We start from the raw sequence: 25,446 nt of genomic DNA on the forward strand, positions 1-25,446 counted from the left end.
GAGACAGGCTGAATGGACCAGAGAGTCTTTTCCTATCTGTCGTTGTCATATGTCCGTATACATAGATGATCTCGATTTAGGAATTGGGATAATATCAAAATTGGGGTATGGCCAATTGTGACATGGATTGTGAAATGCTGCAGAAGCACATAGGGAGGATAGTAGGCTGAGCAGATTATGTGTCAGCTTGGCTCTGCGCTAGCATTCTCACCCGAGTCAGAAGATCATGGGTTCAAGCCACATTCCAGGATTTAAGCAATGTTCAGGGTGCTGTCCTTTGGATGAGACATTAAACCAATTACTTATCTGCCCCCTGAACAGATCACATTGCACTATTTGAAGAAGAACATGGGTATTCTCTCAATATCTATCCTTCAACCAACACCAGTAAACAAATTATCTGGTCATTTATTTCCTTGCTGAGGGAACTTGCCATGCGCAGTTTGGCTTCCGTGTTTCCCTACATTTAGGGAACTGCATTTTGAAAGTACTTCTTTGGCTGTGAAGTGCTTTTGGATGTGTTGAGGTCATGAAAGGTGCTATATCAATGCAAGTTCTTTCTTTATAAATGCAAGTTTTTTTTTCTAAATGTGATGTAGTACAATTTGGAAGTAAGCATAGGGAAAGTAAGTACACCTTAAATGGCAAGATTTGAAATGCAGTACAGGAGCAGGGGGACCTTGGTGTTCAGATACATAGGTCATTATAAATTGACAGCGCAAGTAGATATGGCCATAAAAAAAAAATCAAATGGCAACCTTGATTTTGTATCTAGAGATATGGAATACAAAAGCAAAGAGGTAATATTACATAAAGCATGCAGCATACCCACGGCACAGAAACAGGCCATTCGGCCCATCTGGTCCATGCCGACGTTTACGCTCCACACAAGCCTCCTCTCACCCCTTTTCATCTAACCCTATCAGCATAACCTTGTATTCCTTTCTCCCTCATGTATTTCCAGCTACCCCTCAAACGCATCTACACTATTCGCCACAACTACTCTTTGTGGTAGCGAGTTCCACATTCTAACCACTCTGGGTAAAGAAGCTTCTCCTGAATTCTCTATTGGATTTATTGGTGACTATCTTATATTGATAACCCCTAGTTTTGGTCTCTCCACAAGTGGAAACATCTTCTCTGAGTCTACCCTATCGAACCCTTTCGTAATCTTAAAGACCTCTATCAGGTCACCTCTCAGTGTCCTCTCTAGAGAAAAGAGCCCTAGCTCTTGTACAAACTTGTGGAAGACCATAGGCCACAGCTGGAGTATTATGTACAATTTTGGGAACCCCATTCTAGGAAGAATGCAAAAGGAAGGGGAAAAATGCAGCATAGATTCATTAGGATGTTCGGAAAGGTATGTCAGGTATGAAAGGTTACCGTTAAGAAGACAGACTTTTGAAGCTAGAGCTTTTTTTTCCACTGGAGCTCTGAAGGGTTAAAGTTAGGGTTAATCTTTTAAAGGTTTTCAAGATTATGAAGGTTTATGATCAGGTAAATAGTGACAGATTGTTTCAAAGGTCGATGAGACAGTAATGGGAGTACACACATTTAATAGATTCGCAAAAAGAATGAAAAAGGAAGCTAGAAAAATTCCTTTACACAGAGCGTGGTTAGAATGTGGAATTCTCCGCCACAGGCCATTGTCGAAGCAGAGTCCATAAACTCTTCTTAAAGGGAATTAGATAGTGCTGGAAATAGAGGAATATTAATCGGTATGGGGAGTGAGCAGGTTTCTGTGCTGTTCTACTCAGACTCTCTGCATCTCCACTATGTTGAAATCAAGACTCATTGCAGAGTCTCCCACTCCAAACCCATTCTTTCCCAAGGCCTCAAAACTGTGGAAGTCCTTACATCCCTCAGTCTTTCCTTCCTCCAACAATCTACAGCTTAATCACCTAATCACTATTTCCTGATTTAGCTTGTCTTTGTGGTGTCCTGAATTAGGGGGCTCTGAATCTCAATTTTAAAAAAAGATACTGAATTTATTATAGAACACTTCCTTTTGCCCTCAGAGAACCAACCCCGCCCTCTACCATTTTGAATTCTACTCCCATTCTTCAGCTGTGAGAATGAGGAACTTCTTTCATAGGAGCATATTGATTAAATCTGTGACTGTACGGTTAACAGGGAACTGAGGGGACGCAAGACTGATTGGAGGTCAACAAACATCACCCAAAAAATTGACTAACTGGTCAATCACCTCATTGCTATTTGCGGTAACTTGCTATGTACAAAATGGCTGCTGTGTTAAATTAAGTAATTGCACTTCAAAGTAATTTACTGTACGTGAAGCACTCCAGGATGTTTCTGGGACACATGACCAGGTGCAATATAAATGCAAATTCATTCCCTTTTGAAATCTGGAACTCTTTCCCCCCTCCCACAAAAGGCTGTGGATACTGAGGGTCAATTGAAATTTTCAAGACTGAGATCGATAGATTTTTTGCTAGGTACAGGTATCAAGGGATATGGATCAAAGGTGGGTAAATGGAATTGAGGTACAGATCAGCCATGATCTGACTGAATGGCGGCATAGGATCGAGGGGCTGAATGGCCTACTCCTGTTCCTATGTTCTCTACCTTCACTCAAGTCTATCGATCAAGTTGCCGCTCCCAAGTTTTATTTTTTTCTAAACCATTTCCTCTTCTTTTCTCCCAAAGGTGCCGACTGCCTGTGGTGCAATTCCAAAGGTGCAGGTCTCTGATACCACTTGGACATGGTTCTGAGTGCTCCTGGCACCCCTGGGTGACTGACCAACAAGTAATTTATCTCATAACGTTAGCTAATCCCCTGCGGCATTGCTAATGGATAGCCTGAGTACCAGAGTACAGTGGTGACGCTTAGCTGCTAAGATGGAGCTAAGTTTTAACTCGGCCTGACCCTTTAAGGCCACTGCTCAGGTACTTCCTGGGGGCAAGTGGTCAAAATAGGCACATCCTGTGGTCTGTTAGAGGCCAATTGCTGCAGGAAATTTCTGTAGATTGGCAGCTCCTTGTAAATCCGTATCTCCAGTTTGGGTAAAGGCCAGGTTATTATGACCAGAATATCCAGCAGAAAGTGACTGGCTTTCTCTCTCTTTTTTTAAATATTTCTGGAATGCTTTGAAGTGCGATGGGCCTGCGCTACTTCATTATAATAGGTAGATAGTAAAGACTTTTTTTTTTCTCACCTCGATTGTGGAAGCCTTCAACAGTGCAATCTGGTCCTCCCGTGAGAGGTCGAGGAAGCCGGGGATCTGTTTGGCAAAGTCAACGATCTCCTGCACCGAGATGATTGCCAGCTCTGTGAAGTGGGCAAAGCGCTGCTGCCGTGTCTCGCGGTTATGGGGGTCATTACTTTGTGGCCAGGGCTGAGAATGAAGAAGAGGAAAAATGAAATGCAATCCACATTCAGGGATAACTCTGACCTTAAACCAGTCAAGTACGATGAACTCCTTTTCACAAATAGCAAGTAATCCTTCAAACGCCCAGAAGCAACTTAGCCTTTTCTTTTAGCCTTGGCTCAGTGGGTAGAAATTTCGCCTCTGAGTCGTGGGTTCCAGTCCCACTCCAGAGACTTCAGCACACAATCTAGGCTGATACTCCCAGTGCAGTGCTGAGGGAGTGCTGCGCTGTCGGAGGTGCCGTCTTTCGGATGAGACTTAAACCGAGGCCCCGTTTGCCTGTCTATGTAAAAGATTCCATGGGACTATTTCAAAGCAGAGATGGGGAGTTCTCCCTGGTGTCCTGGCCAATATTTATCCCTCAACCAACATCGCTTTTAAAAAAAATCACCCCGATTATCTAATCATTATCACATTGCTGTTTGTGGGATCTTGCTATGTGCAAATTGACTGCTGTATTTCCTACATTACGACAGTGATTACACTTCAAAAGTACTTCATTGGCTGTAAAGTGCTTTTGGATGTCCTGAGGTCATGAAAGGCGCTATATAAATGCAAGTTCTTTGTTTCTTCTCTCCTGTCCTGAAGGCACTGAATCGTGTTGGGGTACAGCTCCACAGTACAAAATCTTGATGGGGTGCAGTTCCACAGCCCTGAATCTTGATGGGGTGCAGTTCCACAGCCCTGAATCTTGATGGGGTGCAGTTCCACAGCCCTGAATCTTGATGGGGTGCAGTTCCACAGCCCTGAATCTTGATGGGGTGCAGTTCCACAGCCCTGAATCTTGATGGGGTGCAGTTCCACAGCCCTGAATCTTGATGGGGTGCAGTTCCACAGCCCTGAATCTTGATGGGGTGCAGTTCCACAGCCCTGAATCTTGATGGGGTGCAGTTCCACAGCCCTGAATCTTGATGGGGTGCAGTTCCACAGCCCTGAATCTTGATGGGGTACAGTTCCACAGCCCTGAATCTTGATGGGGCACAGTTCTGCAGCACTGAATCATTGTTAAAATAATGCCGATCGGAAAACCCAGGCGTCAGTGTCTGGACCTACATACGAAGATCGGCCATTTGGGTACGGTTACTTTACTTCATTGGCTGTAAAGAGCTTTGGAACATCCTGAGGTCATGAAAGGCGCTATATATATGCCAATTCTTTCTTTTTTACCGGAGGATGCCTGGCACCCATAGAGCTGTACCCCAGCATGACTCGCTACTTCCAGGAGAGAAAATGTAGGGAGAGGAGGCAAAATTGTCAAAGAAACAATTCAAACGTACCTCTTTCTTTAAACACTACAAAAGACCAAAGGTGCAAAGTATTTGCTTGAGACCGTGCATCGGTAGACTCACCGTTACTTTTGGCTGGTCGCTGAATGATCGTTTGTTGCACTGCTGCTGTGCGGCCACCAGCTGCTGGATCATCTCTTCCTGTTCCGCCGTGAGCCTGGCTGTGTCCACCATCACCGGCGAGTTCTGAGCCACCATCACCGTCTGCGCCACGTCATCCTCCTGTTTCTTCTGCTTCTTGCTGCGGATCTGCTCTTCCGACAGGAGACCTGGAGGCGGCAACATGCATGGTAAACAATCTGGGATTGTGGGCAAACGGGCACTCCATTCAGGTAAATTCCTTCTGCATTTCACCATCTACTCTTCTATTAATGGTACAAGTTTTTTTTTAAAACAATGTTTGCACTATAAATAAAAATGGATAGATATTCAATCGTTTTTTTCCATTTAACCTCCTCCCAACCCAGTTTCCTGACCTCTCATCAGCCCACTGTTTGTAGAGATCTTCAACTTCTTCCCTTCCTTAAGAATTGTATCCCCTTTCTTCAAAACTGCCATGTTTTAAAAGATCATTCTCAACCTCTTCATCCTCTCCATCTCCTGCCCCACCTCTACTTCCTCTCTATGGTCTTCAAACACATCACCACTACCCAACTTCAGGGTCTTTCGAACCCTTTCAGTCTGGTTTTCATCCCACCTTCAGCACTAAGACTATACTGGTCAAAGTCACCAACAATGTTCTGTGTAATTGCATTTGGGGGTACGCTATTCCTCCTTGTCGTCCTCAATTGCTCCACTGCCTTTCATGCAGTCACTCGTTCCATCCTCCTCTACCACCTCTTCTCTGTGATCCACCTCCGTGTAATTGCCCTATTATGGTTCCTATCCTACCTATCCCAATGTAGTCAATACCTCACCTCTAATGACGTCTCCTTATGTGCCTGCAGCATGCCCCAAGGATCCTTGGCCCCCTTTGCTTTTCCTCATCTAAATGCTGCTCCTCAACAACATCACCTCCAAGCATATGGTCAACTTCGTAAGAATGACGGCCCAACTCTACCACGATTAAGTCGGCAACAGTGAAGTCCTGGTTAGCCAGGATTCTCTTCAGTTTAACAAGACCAAAACCACCCTGTTCGTTGCCCGCCCAAAGTTTGAGGGTTAGGTCACCTATCCCATCTCCTTTCCCATGCCTGCTCAGGCTGAATGTGAAGGTAAGCATTCTCTCTCATAAGAGACTCTCATCTGAGCTTCAAACTCCCCATCTGATCCACTGATGAGTTTGCGTATGTCCCACCTCCAGAACATTGCCCGCTACATTCCTATCTCGCCTCTTCACTGCCAGATCATCCTTTGAACCCAACAAAGCTCAAGGTTCTCCTCGTCAGACTCCCAAGCCCCACCCTACTTAAAGCCCAACTCATCCAAAAATCTGTGGCCTGTAGCCAGTCTGGTACACGCATCATCCTTGTCCTCACCAGCCTCCACTGACTCTGCAGCCTCAGTGCATTCATTTCAAAATCCATGTCCTCCTTTTACCAATCGCTCCCCTTTACCTGTGCAACCATTTCCTGTCGTACATTGAGTGTCAAAGTGGAGAAATGCTCTGTATCCAAACGTTGCTCCATCAGAAAAATCAAAATCAACCACTGGACTGGTAAATACTGTAAGGCCACACTATCCCCTATTTCAGAGGGAAGCAAATTGCTAAAATTTGCTTACATTGTTCCCTCATTCCTGCTTCCCGGCATTTCCGGAGCCGACACTGCTGGCATTTCCTGCGCATGTACATGTCCATCTCACACTTGCCGCTGTTCTTGCAGGTGTACTGTGCATTCTTGATGACACTGCGGCGGAAGAAGCCCTTGCACCCCTCGCAGCTCAGCACGTTGTAATGGAAGCCCGATGCCGTGTCCCCACACACGCTGCAAACCTCGTTCCCCAGCATCTTCGGGGCGGGGCCCTTCTTGCGCTTCACCAAAGGCTCATCCCCTGAAAGGCAAGAAAAGTAATGAGGCATAATTCTCCATAGCTAAGTGTCGGCCACCCAACTAGGTTTTATAAATAAGGGCATTAAACACTAAAACAAACAGGTAATGCTGAACATACACAAATCACGGGTTAAACCTGTTGGAATACTGTGCTCAGTTTTTAGGCATTTTGCTCTCAAAAAGATGTCAAGGCCATGGAGATGGAACAAGAGAGATTTATTAAGATAATACCAGGGATCAGAGGCTTTAGATATGAGAAACTAGGGCTCTTTTCAATGGAACCGAGAAGGTTATGAAGAGATCAAATAGACATGTTCAAAAGTATGAGGGGGTTATGATAAGGTTATAACTATCAGGAAAGGCTGAACAGGCAGGGGCTCTTTTCTCTAGAAAAGAGAAGACTGAGGGGGTGATCTGATAGAGGTCTTTAAAATTAGAAAGGGGTTTGATCAGGTAGACGTTGAGAAGATGTTTCCACTTGTGGGGGGAGGGGGAAGACCAAAACTAGGGGCCATAAATATAAGATAGTCACTAATAAATCCAATAGGGAATTCAGGAGAAACTTCTTTACCCAGAGAGTGGTGAGAATGTGGAACTCGCTACCACAAGGAACAGTTGAGGTGAATAGCGTAGATGCATTTAAGGGGAAGCTAGATAAACATATGGGGGAGAAAGAAATAGAAGGATATGCTGATAGGGTTAGATGAAGAGGGGTGGGAGGTGGCTCATGTTGAGCATAAACACCAGCACAGACCAGTTGGGCCGAATGGCCTGTTTCTGTGCTGTAAATTCTGTGTAATATGTAAATAGGGAGAACTCTTGAAAGTTGATTGACATGTATTCAGCTCCCGTGCACCTAGCTTCCTGTGTAAAAGGTGAGTAAATACTCCTGTTCCTAATGAAACTCCTACTGGTACTGGGTCCTGTGCTGCTCAAGTACTTTTCGATCACACAGTTCAGTTAAGGTAGAAAATTTGAACTTTTTAAAAAAGATCTTTGAAATAATAAATCCTTTCTTAAAAAAAAAATACACCTTACCACTGAGATTTAGGGAACATTCCGGCTCGGTGGAGAACGAACCGTTCTGGTCACCGCCCTCCTCCAATTCCTCCTCCTTCACATGATATTGTGCGCTGTCCGCGCTGTCCTCCGTGACGGGCTCATCGAGCGGAACATCTTTGTCATCTTCTGGAAAGAATACGGGACGGGGAGAGCAAATAAATCAAAGTTAACCAACGTCAATAAAACTTGCCAATTATACATTCAAATAGTTACAATTCATGTGATAGCGAAATCTGTAGGAGCATTAGGAACAGGAGGAGGCCATTCAGCCCCTTGAGCCTGCTCTGTTCATTCAATTAGATCATGGCTGATCTGCACCTCAACTCCATTTCCTTTGTTAACATGCCGAACAAAAATCTTGTCAATCTCAGTCTTGAAAGCTCCAATTGTCCCCCCAGCATCCACAGCCTTTTGGGGGACAGAGTTCCAAATTTCTACTGTCCTTTATGTGAATAAGTGTTTTCAGATTTTGCTCCTCAATGGCCTGGCTCTAATTTTAAGATTATGTCCCCTTGTTCTTGATTCCCCTACCAGAGGAAATAGTTTCTCCATATTGAATTCTTTCAACATTTTAAATACCTTGATCAGATCACCCCTCAATCTTCTATTACCAAGGTAATACAAGCCAAGTTTATGCAAGCTGTCTTTATAATTTAACCTTCGAAGCCTCGGTATCATTATGGTGAATCTACGCTGCAACCTCTCCAAGGCATGTAGATTCCATTGAGTACCCCCAGCAGCCATTTTCCTCCCCCAACATAGATTCCCCGTCACAGGCACAAACCCACTGGCAGCCCACTAGAAATATTCAAATATAGAAATATCACTGGGGTCAGCACCGGCCAGGTTAGGCGGGCGCAAAACCCAACAACTTTGCACCGTGTTTCTGCCGAAGCGAAAAATCCCGCCTGCTGTGTCCGTGTAGATAAAATCTTCTACAGGCCTTGGAGAGGGTGCAGAGGAGATTTACCAGAATGATACCAAGGAGGAGTGACTACAGTTATGTGGAGAGACTGGAGAAGTTGGGATTGGTTTCCTTAGAGCTGAGAAGGTTAAGGGGAGGTTTAATAGGGATGTTCAAAATATGACAGTGTCCTAGGCCCAACCATCTTCAGCTGCTTCATCAATGACCTTCCCTCCATCATAAGGTCAGAAATGGGGATGTTCACTGATGATTGCACAGTGTTCAGTTCCATTCGCAACCCCTCAAATAATGAAGCAGTCCGAGCCCGCATGCAGCAAGACCTGGACAACATCCAGGCTTGGGCTCATAAGCGGCAAGTAACATTCGCGCCAGGTAAGTGCCAGGCAATGACCATCTCCAACAAGAGAGAGTCTAACCACCTCCCCTTGACATTCAACGGCATTACCATCGCCGAATCCCCCACCATCAACATCCTGGGGGTCACCATTGACCAGAAACTTAACTGAACCAGCCATATAAATACTGTGGCTACGAGAGCAGGTCAGAGGCTGGGTATTCTGCGGCGAGTGACTCACCTCCTGACTCCCCATAGCCTTTCCATCATCTACAAGGCACAAGTCAGGAGTGTGATGGAATACTCTCCACTTGCCTGGATGAGTGCAGCTCCAACAACACTCAAGAAGCTCGACACCATCCAGGACAAAGCAGCCCGCTTGATTGGCACCCCATCCATCACCCTAAACATTCACTCCCTTCACCACCGGCGCACAGTGGCTGCAGTGTGTACCATCTACAGGATGCACTGCAGCAACTCGCCAAGGCTTCTTCGACAACACCTCCCAAACCCGCGACCTCTACCACCTAGAAGGACAAGAGCAGCAGGCACATGGGAACAACACCACCTGCACGTTCCCCTCCAAGTCACACACCATCCCGACAATGACAGGTATTGATAGAGTAAATAAGGAGAAACTACTTCCAAAGGCGGGAGGGTCGGTAACCAGAGGACACAGATTTAAGGTAATTGGCAAAAAAATCAGAGGGGAATTGAAAAGAATTTTTTTTACACAGCGAGTTGTTATGATCTGGAACGCACTGCCTGAAAGGGCGGTGGAAGCAGATTCAATAGTAACTTTCAAAAGGGAGTCGGATAAATACTTCAAAAGGAAAAAATTTGCAAGGCTATGGGGAAAGAGCAGGGGGGAAATGGGACTAATTGGATAGCTCTTTCAAAGAGACAGCATAGGCACGATGGACCAAATGGCCACCTTCCGTGCTGCATGATTTTATAAGAAGGCCTACCTTGGCCAGCATCCAAGCCATTCACAGCTGAGAAGGACATCTTCCATCACGTGCTCCACTGCATTGTGAAAATACAAGCCCAGAAGGAAGCTGAGAAAAAAAGTATAAATTGTTAATAGTGCAGTTTGATCTTTAATTTTATTCTTTCACCTCCTTGCCTGGAAGTGCTGACTCTTGCTGGCTTCAGAGGTTCGATTAGCACAGGACACCTTAGGTATGACTCCCTAGTGGGCACGTTTCATGCATTAGTCTGGACAATGTGCCAACGGGCTTTTCAGTATTAGAGGGGCCCATAGCTGGACATGACTCTGGTGGCACTCAACAACCCCCAAACACACACTTCTGGCAGGGTTGGTGTACAGCAGTCAGAAGCAGGAACCCTGGCTGTTTTTTCTCCTTCCTAACCCAGGGGAGCTGAGCCCTACTGAAGCGCATCAACAAGTGTCCATCGGCGACTGTTCCTGCAGAAGAAAGGAACTGCCTAAACTCGAAGTCCTTAGGCAATCTCCAGCAAAGCTGTTCCGCAGCAAACCAGCAGAGGACACAACTTGGACAGACTAAAACAGTGCGTTCCCCCACCGTGTCCATCCCTTTTCTCGCCCACTACCTCAAGATAAAAGACTCGGCTAATACACAGCGTCTAAGCCTGACTGCGAACTGGTGAGATTCACACAATAGAAACAGGCAAGTGATAGTCACGGGAACTCTGCTCTTTAGAAGCCAAAACTTCAGCTCTTTCCATGGCAAATTAGGCACACCCCAGCTATGCATCCCCAGGGCACTGGTGGTTATTCAGGGTTTCTGCCAACTTACAACACATCCGACATTAAAATCACAACTAGAATCATAGAAGTTTACAACATGGAAACAGGCCCTTCGGCCCAACATGTCCATGTCGCCCAGTTTATACCACTAAGCTAGTCCCAATTGCCTGCACTTGGCCCATATCCCTCTATACCCATCTTACCCATGTAACTGTCCAAATGCTTTTTAAAAGACAAAATTGTACCCGCCTCTACTACTGCCTCTGGCAGTTCGTTCCAGACACTCACCACCCTTTGAGTGAAAAAATTGCCCCTCTGGACCCTTTTGTATCTCTCCCCTCTCACCTTAAATCTATGCCCCCTCGTTATAGACTCCCCTACCTTTGGGAAAAGATTTTGACTATCTACCTTATCTATGCCCCTCATTATTTTATAGACTTCTATAAGATCACCCCGAAACCTCCTACTCTCCAGGGAAAAAAGTCTCAGTCTATCCAACCTCTCCCGATAAGTCAAACCATCAAGTCCCGGTAGCATCCTAGTAAATCTTTTCTGCACTCTTTCTAGTTTAATAATATCCTTTCTATAATAGGGTGACCAGAACTGTACACAGATTCCAAGTGTGGCCTAACTAATGTCTTGTACAACTTCAACAAGACATCCCAACTCCTGTATTCAATGTTCTGACCAATGAAGCCAAGCATGCTGAATGCCTTCTTCACCACCCTATCCACCTGTGACTCCACTTTCAAGGAGCTATGAACCTGTACTCCTAGATCTCTTTGTTAAACTACACTAAACTGAAACTTAGATGATCTGTTACCTCCCCCTCCCCACCACCCCCACTTTCTTTCCTGAAGGTGCTGACTTATCATGCTGGGGTTGGGTTCCACAGGCCCCAGACACCCTCTGGTACCTCACTCAAGTGACCATGAGCCTGTACAATGATTACTGGCAGCTGTTCCACTGTCGGGGTGTCAACAGCCGAGTTCAATCATGTCCTCGCGCGCACTTTCCAGCAGAGCCCACTGACTAGGTGTTAGGAGCGAGAACCTTGGCTGATCTCTCCCCCAACTCCACAGGCCCATGGATTATGGAGGCCAATGGTAAATCCCTACCCCTTCCGTGGTAGAAATCAGCTAATCCAGGACCAAACAAGAATTGAACCTGGAACTCTCCTTGTCTGTATGGCTTAGTATCAATAATGAGCAGTACAGTTACAACTGAGCCAACATTTTCAAATGAAAGAATGAAAGGCTTGCATTTATACAGCACCTTTCACATCCTCAGGATGTCCCAAAGCGCCTTATAGGCGATTAAGTACTTTTGAAGTGTAACATAGGAAATGGCAGCCAATTTAGGCACGGCAATGACCAGATATTCTATTTTAGTGATGTTGGTTGAGGGATAAATGTTGGCCAGGTCACCATGAGAACATCCCATGGGATCTTTTACATCAACAACAACTACTTGCATTCATATAGCATTTATACATCTACCTGAGAGGGCAGACGGGGCCTCGGTTTAATGTAACAGCCAAAAGGCGGCGCCTCCCACAGTACTGCACTGGGAGAATCAGCCTAGATTACGTGTTCATGTCTCGAGTGGGGCTTGAACTCACGAACGTCTGACTCAGAGGCGAGAGTGCTTCCCACTGAGCCAAGGCTGACACCCATGGAAATCTAGCTACTGTACAGCAATCTATCTCTAACAAGCCATTATTCTATAGACGGGTAACCACGTAGCATACCTGCATCAGCACACGTCGCCACCACTGGGCTGGCAGTGCTCACAGCTTCACTGTTCCAGCCCCACTCAGTCCAGCTGGGCAAAATCCTGTACTTTTTCTCCCCCTTGTTCCTCCTCTCTCCAAAGCGCTCGAGAGGAGAGGGCTCAAGTACGTGACAAGTTGGAGAGTCGGTGTTCGCTGCCCACCCTGAAACAACAAAGGTTAGTCAGGTGGAACAACTCGCGTAAAAGAAACCCACGAACCACAACTAACGTAAAAGGAAAGGATGAGAGGACTGGAGGTGCCTCTGAATCAACTCTGAATTCGCAAAAGCAATTTTGCAAAGCTCAGAAAAGAATTACAAAGGAATTCTCAGCACCCAAATGAAAAAATTTGTAACAACAACTTGCATTTATATAGCGCCTTTAACGTAGTAAAATGCCCCAAGGTGCTTTAACAGGAGAGTAATCAAACAAAATTTGACACCGAGCCATATAAGGAGATATTAGGACAGGTGACCAAAAGCTTGGTCAAAGAGGTAGGTTTTAAGGAGCATCTTAAAGGAGGAGAGAGAGAGGGAGCGACAGAGAGGTTCAAGAGGGAATTCCAGACAGCTGAAGGCACTGCCGCCGATGATAGAGCGATGAAAATCAGGGACGTACATGAGGTCAGAATTGGAGGGGCGCAGAGATCTCGGAGGGTTGTAGGGCTGGAGGTGGTTACAGAGATAGGGAGGGGCGAGGCCATGGAGTGATTTTAAAACAAGGATGAGACTTTCAAAAGAAAAGCCTGCCAGTAGGAGGAATTTCCAGCCAGGAATGCCTTTTCCCTCTTTTCCACCTAAGGGGACATTTTCCGACTTCACTCTCCCAGTGGTCAGCCTCGACGTCCAGCATTGGAAACTTGGGCTCAAGATTTTAGGACCATTCATTTAAATAGCTGTATATTTTTTAAAAATCACATGCAACATGCTCCCGAATTTCCAAATGTGCTCCCAGTGGCTGCAGCTCCGCAATGGGAGCACAAAGTCAGAAAATTATATTTCTAATTTTGTCCTCCAGGAGTTCCGAGTTAAGTGAAGAAAAGTTCCTTTACTCGCAACCTCAGAAAAGTGCCTTCCACAGCACGACATCCTTGTGGTTTCAGAGTGAAATGTTAAGTAGTTTTCTTCTGCTTTCAATTTCTCTCCTCCTCTCCAAGTGATGCTGGAAGTGTACCCCATGGGCACTAGCAGCCTTGGTAACTCACCTTTCTGTGAGGCTAGATGCTGAGTGCCCATAGGCACCAACTAGCAGCACTGATAGCTCACCCTTGTGTGAGCTACACAGTTACATGGGAGTCTACAGCATAGAAACAGGCCATTCAGCCCAACTTGACTATGCCTGCATTTATGCTCCACGTGAGCCTCCCCCCACCCCTCTTCATCTAACCCTATCAGCATATTCTTTTATTCCTTTCTCCCTCATGTGTTTATCCAGCTTCCCCTTAAATGCATCTACACTATTCACCTCAACTACTTCTTGTGGTAGTGTGTTCCACATTCTTACCAATCTTTGGGTAAAGAAGTTTCTCCTGAATTGCCTATTAGATTTATTAGTGACTATCTTATATTTATGACCTCTAGTTCTGGACTCCCCGACAGGTGGAAACATTTTCTCAACGTCTACCCTGTTAAACCCTATCATTATCTTAAAGACCTCTATCAGGTCACCCCTCAGCCTTCTCTTTTCTAGAGAAAAGAGCCCCAGCCTTTTCAGCCTTTCCTGGCAAGCATATCCTCTCAGTTCTAGTATCATCCTGGTGAGTCTTTTTTGCACCTTTTCCAATGCCTTTTATAACGATGAATGCCCATAGGCACTAACTCGTAGCCCTGGTACCTCACCCTTGTGTGAGCCTAGGTGGTGAGTGTCAGCAGTATTATTTTATCCTGGGGAGCAACATAGCCATCCCTGATCCTGTGCTCATTTAATGTTGACACTTGAACACTTTTTGACAAGGGACACTGGATAGTGTTGATTTTTCTCCTTCCTAGACTAGGGACACCAGTTGAGTGCAACTAACTCAGTATACACCAGGGATCAAAACTGAGGTGGCTTAAGACATGATTCAACAGCTTTACATACTGAACTTGCGTGAACTGTCTTGTGTTATGAACTCGTGCTCAGTTGAAATGCCCTCAAGCTCTTCTCACAAAAGACCCTCACTACCAGCAGAGAGAGAGAAGCCTTTCATCCTATCGCTGTAGGCTGGATTCAAAACCAGATGCTAGAGGGAAGTGAACAATCAGTCCCCAACTTGAAATATTGACTAATGCTACTTCCTAAAGCACCGTCATCCAACTGCAAACGTTCAATGCAGCACCAACCTCCCCCTCCCCAAGTTGCCAACTCGTGCCGAAATATGCTTCCAATGGCACCGACAGCTCTCGGTACTTCATCAGAGTGACCGTCCTTCCTGTGTAAGCCCAGTCTGCATGTGATGGCAAGCTATTTTACCATGGATGGCATCACATCGGAATCTGGTCCTGTTGCACCCAACATCCCCGCGAGCATGCTTTCCAGGAGGAGTCATTAGGTGGTTCCCCTCCCTACCTGGTGGGCTCCAGGGCCAATTGCAGCACCACAGCTGCTGCCCCGTTGAGATCTGGTGCGGTACTGAGCCGTACAGACCAGGAAGGTCCCAGGTTTGATCTCTGCACTGCTCTGAATTAGCAGATCTGAGACAGAATAGCAGCTAAGCACCACTGTTGGCCCCCTTAAGACTAGGGAGGTGAAAGATGAGCCAGGATTCCTGCTCCTGATCACCATCCAGAGGGCATAAAAATAACAGCCAGGGCACATACACTTTACTTGTGTTTTACTTTTAATTTCGATAAGGGCTGTGAATGACAGGCAAGTTGCAGCTCCTAGGCCACAAAACTATTCCAGCACTCATGCACAGCATTTCTTTGCCCCATGTGACAGTACTCTGCATTGATTTTTTTTTCTTGGGGGGGCGGGGGTTAGTATATGTGCACGTTCAACAGACCACATACCTCCTTAAGTGGAAGGGAAGGATAGCAACTAGTCCCTGGGCATCCGCCAATGTCGCTCTTAAGGTGCCAGTGGAAAGACACCCAGTGAAACTTGCCCTCCCATTCCGCCTCTTCCCCCCCTTTATAGGGAAGTGCCTTCGCTACACCGGCAGACACCCCACAACAGAGAATGAGCAGCCTGCATGCACCATCCCGCAAACAGCCACAAGCTTTGGTGGGTCCATCTGACCCAAAAATCTTTTTTTAAGATAAATTTGAAGAAAATTCAATATATTTTCCTTCAGAGTGCAATTTATTTTACCGGAGTCTGTTTTGATGAATTGCATTATACTAAACGGAGAAAAACCAAAATCAGACACATCACTAACTGTACAGAATAAAGATTGTTCCGTCTCACTGCATCATGCTATTTTACAAGGTGTTGAGCAGATTGCAGTATAGTTTTGTTTTTTTAAAGTGGATATTCCTGTATCCAAATCATAGGTTTGATGAATCATGCATTTAAACAGCACAATATCCAATTATATAAAACAGAAAATGCATAGAAATACAAAGCATCTGAAACAAGTGAGGTTAACAGTTATTTCGATGGAGAACCCCCACAGGTCAGCATATGACAGTTTTCAATTCACATCAAAGATTAGATAATTCAGATCTTTAAACGAATCCACAAGGCAAATAATGTTTGTGATTCTTGATTTAAGGCAACTTGCACCCTTTAGGGTGGTGTTGGCCAAGCCAGAGATTTGAGAGAAATGTTCTGAAGTCACTGAGTGGCAGTGTGATGCAGGAGAGCAGAGAGGATCCACTTTGGGCCTCAAATAAACAGGAAATAAACACAACCCCCCCACCACTCACCCACCTAAAATAACAATGCACCATTTAAACAGCAAGCAAAACCCCCTTAAATATCACTTCACATCATACATAGCCCATTAAATCATAAACCCCGTGTCCTTACCAGCCTGTGTGTGATTTTATGTGAAGTTTTATTTTATTTCTATCCCCTTGTAACTTTCCCCTCTTCTGTTTTTTCCCCCCCCCTCAGCAGCTTTGACAACTTCAGGGAGACTCCGACTCAACCTAACTCTACGCTGCCGCGTGTCCCGCCTCCTGCGCACACTCGCCCTCCATTGGACCGCTCGACCCCCGCCTCCTCTTCTCATTGGCTCAGCTTCGCATCAATCGTCGCCGCCTCCATCAAAATAGGTTGACGCGCGTTCGACACGGCTTCCGGCGGAAGACGGCAAAAATTATCTCATTTGCTTAAAAGACTGGCTGAATTTTTTTTTTAAAAAGAGAAAGGTTACATCAGATCAATAGGAAAGATTATTAAATATTTTTAGGTCTTTTTAAAAATATTTTTTTCGATCAAGTGTTGCTTGTTGATCTTTGCCCCGCTGCGTGTTGCGACATTGACGCCATCTTTGTTTGGGGTTCAAACAAGGGAGTTCTGCACAGCATCCAGGAGTAGATTGCTGGTCCAGACTCTCCAGCTCATCCCAGTTATTGTGAACAATTACCTACTTTTTTTTTCATGTACATACACTTACCTCATTGCTTAGTCTAATGGTTCATTTTTGTATCAAACAGAATAAATGAAAGGTTCTTACAAGGAAGCCATGGATTTAGCTATCCCTCCCTCCCATCTTCACTTGAGTCTTCATCCTTCAATGGCACATGAACAAGATTGCAGACAGAGGGAGGATTTCTCTTCCTTCTGGTCCTGCGAATTGTGCCGGACTGGATTTCTCACACAACCTCTGAATCAGGTTGTTGTCAGGCAGTTTTCATACAGGCCCAGTTTTTCGAACAATTATCTGTGATAACTTCTTTGCTGTACTGGCCGGTGCTGCATTTTTGCAAAAGTGTCACTCGATTTGGTTTAAAAATGTAGCCTATTTTGACATTATCTTCTGAAAAATGAAGATGGCTCCCTTTATTTAAATGGGGTTGCAGCTCTGCATCCAGTCACATGATTGTACTTTCTCACCCCTGGTACCAGCTGGCTGTTAGAACGATGTGGATAATTTGCAGCAAACTCTTTGCTGCTCAATGACTCTTCAAGTCTGAACTTCATAGAACAAAACTTAAAACACTGTATGTATCGGAACTATTCATTCTGATATTGTAAGTACATATTAGGATGGGCCTATTTGAACTATAGCAGCTACACAGGCCATATTAATTATCTTATTACAATAATGGCCCTTTTAAATAATTCATTAGGACTGAGCAGGTTGCACATCGCACTGAGTTAAGATGAATGAGATGTGGAGAGCTGGATAGAAGCAGATACAAGACAGGCAGGAGAGTTTCATAAATATGTACTGGTAAGGAACCTACAATTGGCCTCTGTGCCCAAACCAAAGGAGAAAATTAGCCAGAGTTCCCATTTCTTATTGCCATCAGGGACTCTAGCTCAAAAATGGCACATGTAAACATTACATAAAGTACAAGATCGGCACCACTGAGATGCCCGAGTCAGAAAAGCTGACTCTTACTGTCCAGGTTCACACTTGAGAAATGGGCACTTGGGTATGATGCTAGAGGATGTCTACTGGAAACATATCTGAGGAAATCACCTGCTGGAGAACAGGCCAGAAAGGCATCAAAACAATCCCAATACCAGGATGTCTGAATGAAATTCAGGACCTCTCTGGCTAAGAATTTATTGCAGTACGTTCTAAGGAAAGACCAAAGGTAGGACGTACAGCTCTATTGACTCAGGCTTTGAGAGTCCAAAGCTGAGAACACGAATTTTCTTCAACGCATGGAAACAACTTTTGTGTCGGGTAGTAGAGGCTAAAACCTTGGAATGGTTTATAGTGCAGCTGGATACTGTACGAGGACCATGGCAGCTTTTCTTTCTGGATGAATGAGCCAAAATAGCCTTCCTCATTTGTATCTTATACCTCCGTACTTTGAGTGAGATGTCGTCCCCAAATGCCTTCTCTGCGGGTTTAGGTAGACATTAAAGATCTCGGAGCATTATTTAGAACAAAGGGAGTTCTCATGAAGTTTCCTCCCTTAACAAATACCACCAAAAAAAAACCACATTAAGTGACATTCATCTCATTGCAGGATCTTGCCATGTACAAAATCATCGTTACATAACAACAGACACTCCACTTAAAAATAATTTGTTGCATGTGAAGTGATTCGGACTGCAGCCAACGACCTGATGATGCCACGTAAATGCAAGTTCTTGGTAGAGCGATGAGCAACTTGGAACAAAAAAAAACATCCATGTGTGAAAAAGTAGCTCCAGCAGGCATGAATGCTTTTGCGGCGCTGTGTTCATTCAATGCCATTGCCAAACCTCCAAGATTGCCCGAGGCCAGGTAGCATGGCACCATCTGTACCTCAAACTACTCCCTTAAACCTGAAATGTGCCTATTTTACCCAACACAGACTGGAAGGCTGAATGGATCCCAGAGTTCTGAACCCACTCTGCCCCTCAACTAAGTTTTTTTTTCTGACACTCTGGGGTGCCTTATTGCCTTACAGATTCATTCCAGATTCCTTGCAGTGACATTACATCAAGCCAAAGCTCTACACTCTGCCCGAGGGGATTTCTCCCTGACTGCATCCCCCCGGCATACAATGGCAGGAAGGCTCCAAATGGTTGCCTTCCCCCACTTGATCTTAGCCAAAAGGCCGAGAAGCGATCCCACACGTCCCCCCCCCCAACACCAATTTCTTTTCCCTGCAGTCTTTGCCCCTTCTCTCCCACACGGACCAACTCTTGCTGGTCTGCACGAGCAGCCCTCCAGTATCTTGTCCAAGTCGCTGCTCGTGAGATGAGACAGCATCAGCAAGCTATTTGACCATAGAATGCATGTCAAAACAAGCCTTATCCATTACTGACAGCTACTCCTGATCAATCTTTCGTTTCTTAACCTGTCCCATTACCACCTTCCTTGCCTTGCACCATCATCCCTTTTGTTATTTAATCACTCGTGCCCTCCACCCTATCAGAGACCCTTTTGTTTTTCTCCCCTCCCCTGAACTTGCTCAAATATTTTAACATCTTCCAGTTCTGATGAAAGGTCTTTGACCTGAAACGTTAACTCAGTTCCTTTCTCCAGATGCTGCCTGACTTGCTGAGCTTCTCCAGCATTTTCTGTTTTTATTACTGACAGATGCAGAACGATTGGGAAACCCTGGCTGATGGACCGAAAGGGAAGCTGGTAGGTTGCTCTTTAAAACCTGCAGAGGGTAAGTCCACAACTTGTCAATCAGCAGCTAGACACCAGACAAGTAAAAAGCAAAATACTGCAGATGCTGGAAATCTGAAATAAAAACAGTAAACGCTGGAAACACTCAGATCAGGCAGAATCTGTGTAGAAACAGAGTTAACATTGCAGGTCGATAACCTTTCGTCAGGTCATCAACCTGAAACGTTAACTGTTTCTCTCCCCGCAGATGCTGCCTGACTCGCTGAATGTTTCCAGCATTTTCAGTTTCTATTTCACCAGAAAAAGTAACTCAGCTAACCTGCTACCTGAGGAAGCACATAATTTACCTCTGCTGAGGCTGATCAAGACTGAAACTGGGGAGTGGTGTTGCAAGTGTTATGTTCCTATCAACTCAATGCACTGTAGTCAAGCACTGCATTGCTCCATCTCCAAGAGTATGTGGACCAGTGCTAGTTTCTTTTGGTGAAGGCCACAAAATCTAATCAATATCCTACTCATGAGCCCCCCAAACACTGGATCAATGGAGTTAATGGAAGATGGATATATTTGACTCTCCTAGTGAGCCCCAGATTTCACTCAGCACTGATGAGATCTGGCACTTTCCTCAAGAGGGAAATAAAGTTGCAAGACTTTGTTCAATTTTAATAGAGTCCTTTCACTTGCTATACAAATATTAGCGGGGGGAAGCCTGTTCCTCTAGAAAGGGAGGGAATTATAAAAACCCCAACTCAAGGCACCCTCCCACAGGCAAACAGGCCATGGATGTTCAACCAGAGAGACAACCAACAAATCTGCAGAGGTGGCCTACAAATGACCAATTTGCATTGAGACTGATGATAGTAGCACTAGGAAATCTGGTGCACTTGCACTCCATGAGTAGATGAGTTCACATCAAAACTCTTGAAAAATCTAACAAGCCACCTTCACACCAAATTGGGAAAAATTGGACTCACAGGTTTAACATTCCTGAAAGCCCAAAGACGACACAAAAAATTGGTGCCAACCCAACCTTTTCCAGTTGAAGACAGCTGGAGTATTGGCACCTGGCCACTGAAAATCATGTACACCTTTCTCCCAAGACCATTGGTTTGACAGTCATCACTGTTCATGAACCAGAGTTTAATCAGTAAGATCAAAGCCATCCTGTTCTGCACCACCAGTACCAATTCCATCCACCTTCTTTGCTACTTCACACGTTCACCTGAGGAAGGAGGTAGCCTCCAAAAGCTTGTGAATTTAAAATAAAATTGCTGGACTATAACTTGGTGTTGTAAAATTGTTTACACTTCACACACTGGTTGTGTCACTGGTCACTTCCATCAAAAAGCCTTGTCTGCAGTTGCCAGGTCAAGCCTTTTATCAGCTATTTCCCCAGGTTCCAACTCATTTAGAGTTAGGCCACAACCATATCCCCAGCACATTAACTTTAATCAGTCTTGAATTTCAGCTAGCTAAATTAACAGCACCTCATCTTTCAAATAGGCACTTTACAAGTTTCTGGACATTTATTTTAATAATGTCAGATCATAACCACTGCTCTCATTCCCCCTCCTGACAGCAGATACTGCCAATGGTTCTGATGTTGTCATTTACAGATCCTCTAGACCCCTCTTGTTTCTTTACCACTCCCTTTTGCTTTGCACAATCATCCTTTTTGTCATTTAATTACTCCTGCCCTCCACCCCATCACCAACCTTCCCTTTTGTTCTTTCCTCCTCTTGCTTAAAAAAAAGTTAATTCTAAGTTCTTCCAGTTCTGACAAAAACACCATTGACCTGAAGCATTAACTCCTCCCACAGATACTGCCTGACCTGCCGAGTGTTGCTGGCATTTTGGGTTTTCATTTCAATTTTAGTTGCAGCTCAGTGGTAATGCTCATCTCAACTCGGACAATAAGGTGGTGGGTTCAAGTCCCACTTGAGACTTGACAATCTAGGCTGACACACCCTGGTTAGTTCACCCACTGACTTTCTGGTCTCCACCCACACAAGCATTAAAACATCAGATCACATTTCATTGTCCAACAGCTCCTCCTGTCACAGCTCAGTGTGGGCAATTATTTAACAAAGTACACATTTAGTAAATACTGCTTAACAATAAAGAGGCTAATCATACTTTAATAAAATATTTATTAAATAACAGGTAATGACAATTTCAGTTGTATTGCTGCAAAAATAAAGGTAACACCCAAGGGAAAACAGACTCAGCCCCAGGTCACACCTGGCAGTCAGAGCTGCCTGGAGTCTCAGGAGCAGGCAACATGCAGCCTTGGGAGAACATGCATGGCCCACGGACAGCCTGCCAACCAGACAAGGATGGCACAATTATAATCAAAGCACACTGTCGAGTGCCTTTTGACTCTGCTGACAGGCTTTGCAATACAACCTGGGAGTGCAGAGGGCAGATGCTGAAATCCATCCTTCACCTGGTGCCGAGGAAATTAATTTTAAACCCCAGTGCAATCCTCTCCACCCACCCAAAAACAAAATGCATCAGGTACAGGTATATAAAGTCAGTTCACTTCCACCTGGGGTAATAGATCCACGACTCAGATGTAAAGCAAGTCTTCAGGGTTGACGTCACACCTAGTGCAAAAATTAAATTCTGTTAATGACAGCAACAGATTTGACATGGTAACATTTGATACTGATTTCTGAAGGAATGAAAATCTGCCCTAAGTCTCCCCCCCCACCCCATCAACCTCACAAGGAGCCTCTCAATGCTCTTCCTCAGCTCTGCTGATATGTCAACTCAGCAGGTGCACTTTTGAATCAGCTACACTCATAGCCCAGTGCTAATCATCATTGGTAAAAGCTGAGGAGACCCACAAAACCCAGGGCAGCAATTTGAACACCAATGTCCACAAGACATTTTCATGGTTATAAAGCAGGTACTGCGTCAGTCTACTTTAAAACAGTTTTATTTCATCCACCACCACCCCTACCTCCCAACCTCAACCACACATTGACCAGTTTCTCCCCCCCACCCCACTCTGGCAAAGGCAGCTTGCCCACCCAATGTCTCCCATGGAAATTGTGTTCTGGTGGGTCTAGAACCATATAAGCCACAGCAAGGTGTTAAATACAACTGGTGAGCCAGACAGTATGAGGGCAAGTGGCTTTACAGTTAACACATGCAATCTCCTGGACTAGTTTAGGTCACAAGGGGGTTGGGGAGGAATTTGAGAGTGTATTTTACCCTTATTGGCCCTGGGGTTTTCACCTCTCCCAGGAGATTACATGGCTATGGGGTGGGGGAAGGAAGTGTTCAGGCAGGATGCTCCAGCCATGAGTTGGAAAGCTGGTCTTTCCCTGTCTTTATCATAGGTTCACATGAGCCAGACTGCAAGATCCTAAACTCAATTTGTAATCTGCTGATTCAGTTCATTTGAGAGGAGACAATTGGGATGTACCACCAGCACTAATACAGCAGGGGGGGAATATCAGTTGCAAGCAGCATCAACAAATCAGGTTGAGTACTGACACCCTCCCATGGTTGTACAGCCCATGAAGAATGTACAGTACCAGAATGGTGCAGATACTCATCCCACTGATCACCCTCAGGAGAGGTGAAAAACAAGTTGGGTTGTGTGCAGTTACTTTAAGATGTGGAAAGAGCTTGCCCCAGGTTTGGGGTGGGGGAAAGTTGGGTAGACATCAAAAAAGTTTAAACACTTACAGTAAAGGGTGACCTGCCACATCCCACACAATCCAGGATGTTTTCATTTCAACCTGAGAATCAGACAAAAATGAGTCAAGTCAGTGGTTTACTTTAAACATACATGTGGCAACCCACCTGGAACTGGGTAAATACACCAACTAAAACACATTCCAATCCACAACCATTTAAACATTAATTTGAACCAAGGCTTTTAAACCACTAAAGACCTACCCATAGCAATGTAACTGCTTTTACCGTCTGAACTTATTACTATAGTGGGGTGTAAAGAAAACGATTGAGGCTTAGACAGTTAAATTATGAGGACAGGTTGCATAAACCAGGCCTGTCTTCCCCTGAGTATAGGAGATGAGGGGTGATCTGAGCAAGGTGTTTGAAAATGTTAAGAAAAGGATCATAGTTTCTCTATCTATCCTATTTCCTCTGGTGGTGGGAGGGAAACAATCTTTAAAGTTAGAGCTAGGCCATTCAAGAGTGAAATCAGGAATTCAGATGAATGAGAGGTGATCTCATTGAAACATAAGATTCTAAGAGGGCTCGACAGGGTAAATGCTGAGGGGGACATTTCCCCTGGCTGGAGAGTCTAGAACTAGAGGACAGTCTCAGGATAAGGAGGTCAGACATTTAAGACTGAGATGAGGAGGAATTTCTTCACTCAGGATTGTGACTCTTTGGAATTCTCTAGCTCAGAGGGCTGTGAATGCTCAGTGAGTATCTTAAAAGCCCAAGATCAATAGTCATGATCTTATTGAATGGCAGAGTAGGCTCAAGGGGCTGTATGGCCCACTCCTATTATGTCTAGGAAGCACCTTCTCATATAAAGAGGTAGTAAAAATCTAGACCTCTCCAGCAAAAGGCTGTGGATGCTGAGAGTCAATTGGAGTTTAAGACCGAGATCAATAGGTTTTTGTTGTTGGGTGAGGGATATGGAGCAAAGGCAGGTAAATGAAGTTGAGATGCAGATCAGCCATGATCTAATTGAATGGCAGAGCAGGTCCAAGGGGCTGAATGGCCTCCTCGTCCTAATAAAAGCAAGTATCACAGCCCAACTACGTGAACACAGCTCCACCATGGTCACCCCAACCTCAGCCCGTCCAAAGCCCGGGCACTATATAGAATGAACCCATGAGACACTGGCATCAACATATTCCACGAGGCAGATCAGCATCACAGCTGCCCCCAAATCAAAGCGTCCCGCCGTACAAGGTTGTGAAAACGGCATCGTCCTCACTCAGGCACCCGGGAATGTCAAGTCACCGAGTGGCACATGTTTCCCTCACGCAGTATCGGAGCCCAGTGCTAACATCATGGTGAGGACAACACCAGGAGGCTCAACTCGCCCCAGACTGACACGTGGCTTACTGTTACTGCATTTTAATGCACTTGGGATTAATATATTTATACACTTACCCACTAAGTAGCTTTCACTCCAGGAGGCTCCATTCTCTAGCCCCTCACCCAAATGCTCACCCCACGACTCCCCCTTCCCCCTTCCCACAAACCAGCATCCTTTTTAACACCCTTTCTCCTCATCTTTCGCCCCCCCCCTCCCCAAACTACACACACGTCTTAACAACCCCAAATTCCACGTGGGCTGTTCATTCATTGTCCACAGCGCCCATCCCCTTATTAAAAGAACACCCACTCGCTTCAATCCTCGGTAATAGAGCCGAACGGAGCGGCGCCTTTAACCCGCCAGCTCCCAAGATCCGAAAGGCCGCAACATTGTTGCAATTTTGTATCGAGCGGCTCCTCACATTCCAGCCCCTACCCGCTGACTCCATTCATCCCCAGTCCCCTCCCCACCCGCTGACTCCATTCATCCCCAGTCCCCTCCCCACACGCTGACTCCATTCACCCCCAGTCCCCTCCCCACACGCTGACTCCATTCATCCCCAGTCCCCTCCCCACACGCTGACTCCATTCACCCCCAGTCCCCTCCCTACCCGCTGACTCCATTCACCCCCAGTCCCCTCCCCACACGCTGACTCCATTCACCCCCCAGTCCCCTCCCTACCCGCTGACTCCATTCACCCCCAGTCCCCTCCCCACCCGCTGACTCCATTCACCCCCAGTCCCCTCCC

At 45.5% G+C, this 25,446-nt stretch overlaps 1 protein-coding gene, 1 long non-coding RNA gene and 1 other non-coding gene across 4 annotated transcripts in view; all 3 read right to left on the reverse strand.

The window, feature by feature from the left end:
- Positions 1-16,548, reverse strand: part of nr1h3 (nuclear receptor subfamily 1, group H, member 3) — a 29,203-nt gene extending 12,655 nt beyond the window's left edge. Inside the window, exons 1-7 of one of the 2 annotated variants that reach the window (XM_067974500.1) lie at positions 16,444-16,548; positions 12,470-12,655; positions 9,956-10,045; positions 7,705-7,851; positions 6,398-6,667; positions 4,739-4,944; positions 3,177-3,356 (exon numbers count right to left, since the gene is read on the reverse strand). In XM_067974500.1, the coding sequence (XP_067830601.1) occupies positions 3,177-3,356; positions 4,739-4,944; positions 6,398-6,667; positions 7,705-7,851; positions 9,956-9,995 (843 nt within the window). In that variant the 5' untranslated portion in view covers positions 9,996-10,045; positions 12,470-12,655; positions 16,444-16,548. Of the gene's footprint in view, positions 1-3,176; positions 3,357-4,738; positions 4,945-6,397; positions 6,668-7,704; positions 7,855-9,955; positions 10,046-12,469; positions 12,656-16,443 lie in introns of both variants that reach the window. The other variant, XM_067974499.1, reaches the window with a different exon arrangement.
- A 5,248-nt stretch (positions 16,549-21,796) lies between these two features.
- On the reverse strand, positions 21,797-24,865 carry LOC137305354 (uncharacterized). The gene is made up of 3 exons (XR_010958703.1): positions 24,773-24,865; positions 23,363-23,415; positions 21,797-22,269 (listed from the first exon to the last, which is right to left on the reverse strand). It is a non-coding gene; the product is annotated as an uncharacterized lncRNA (long non-coding RNA).
- On the reverse strand, positions 24,587-24,679 carry LOC137305792 (small nucleolar RNA SNORD88). Its single transcript, XR_010958767.1, has one exon. It is a non-coding gene; the product is annotated as a small nucleolar RNA SNORD88 (small nucleolar RNA).
- Positions 24,866-25,446: the final 581 nt, after the last annotated feature.

Source organism: Heptranchias perlo, chromosome 40 (genome assembly GCF_035084215.1).
Source record: "Heptranchias perlo isolate sHepPer1 chromosome 40, sHepPer1.hap1, whole genome shotgun sequence".
Lineage (NCBI taxonomy): Eukaryota > Metazoa > Chordata > Chondrichthyes > Hexanchiformes > Hexanchidae > Heptranchias > Heptranchias perlo.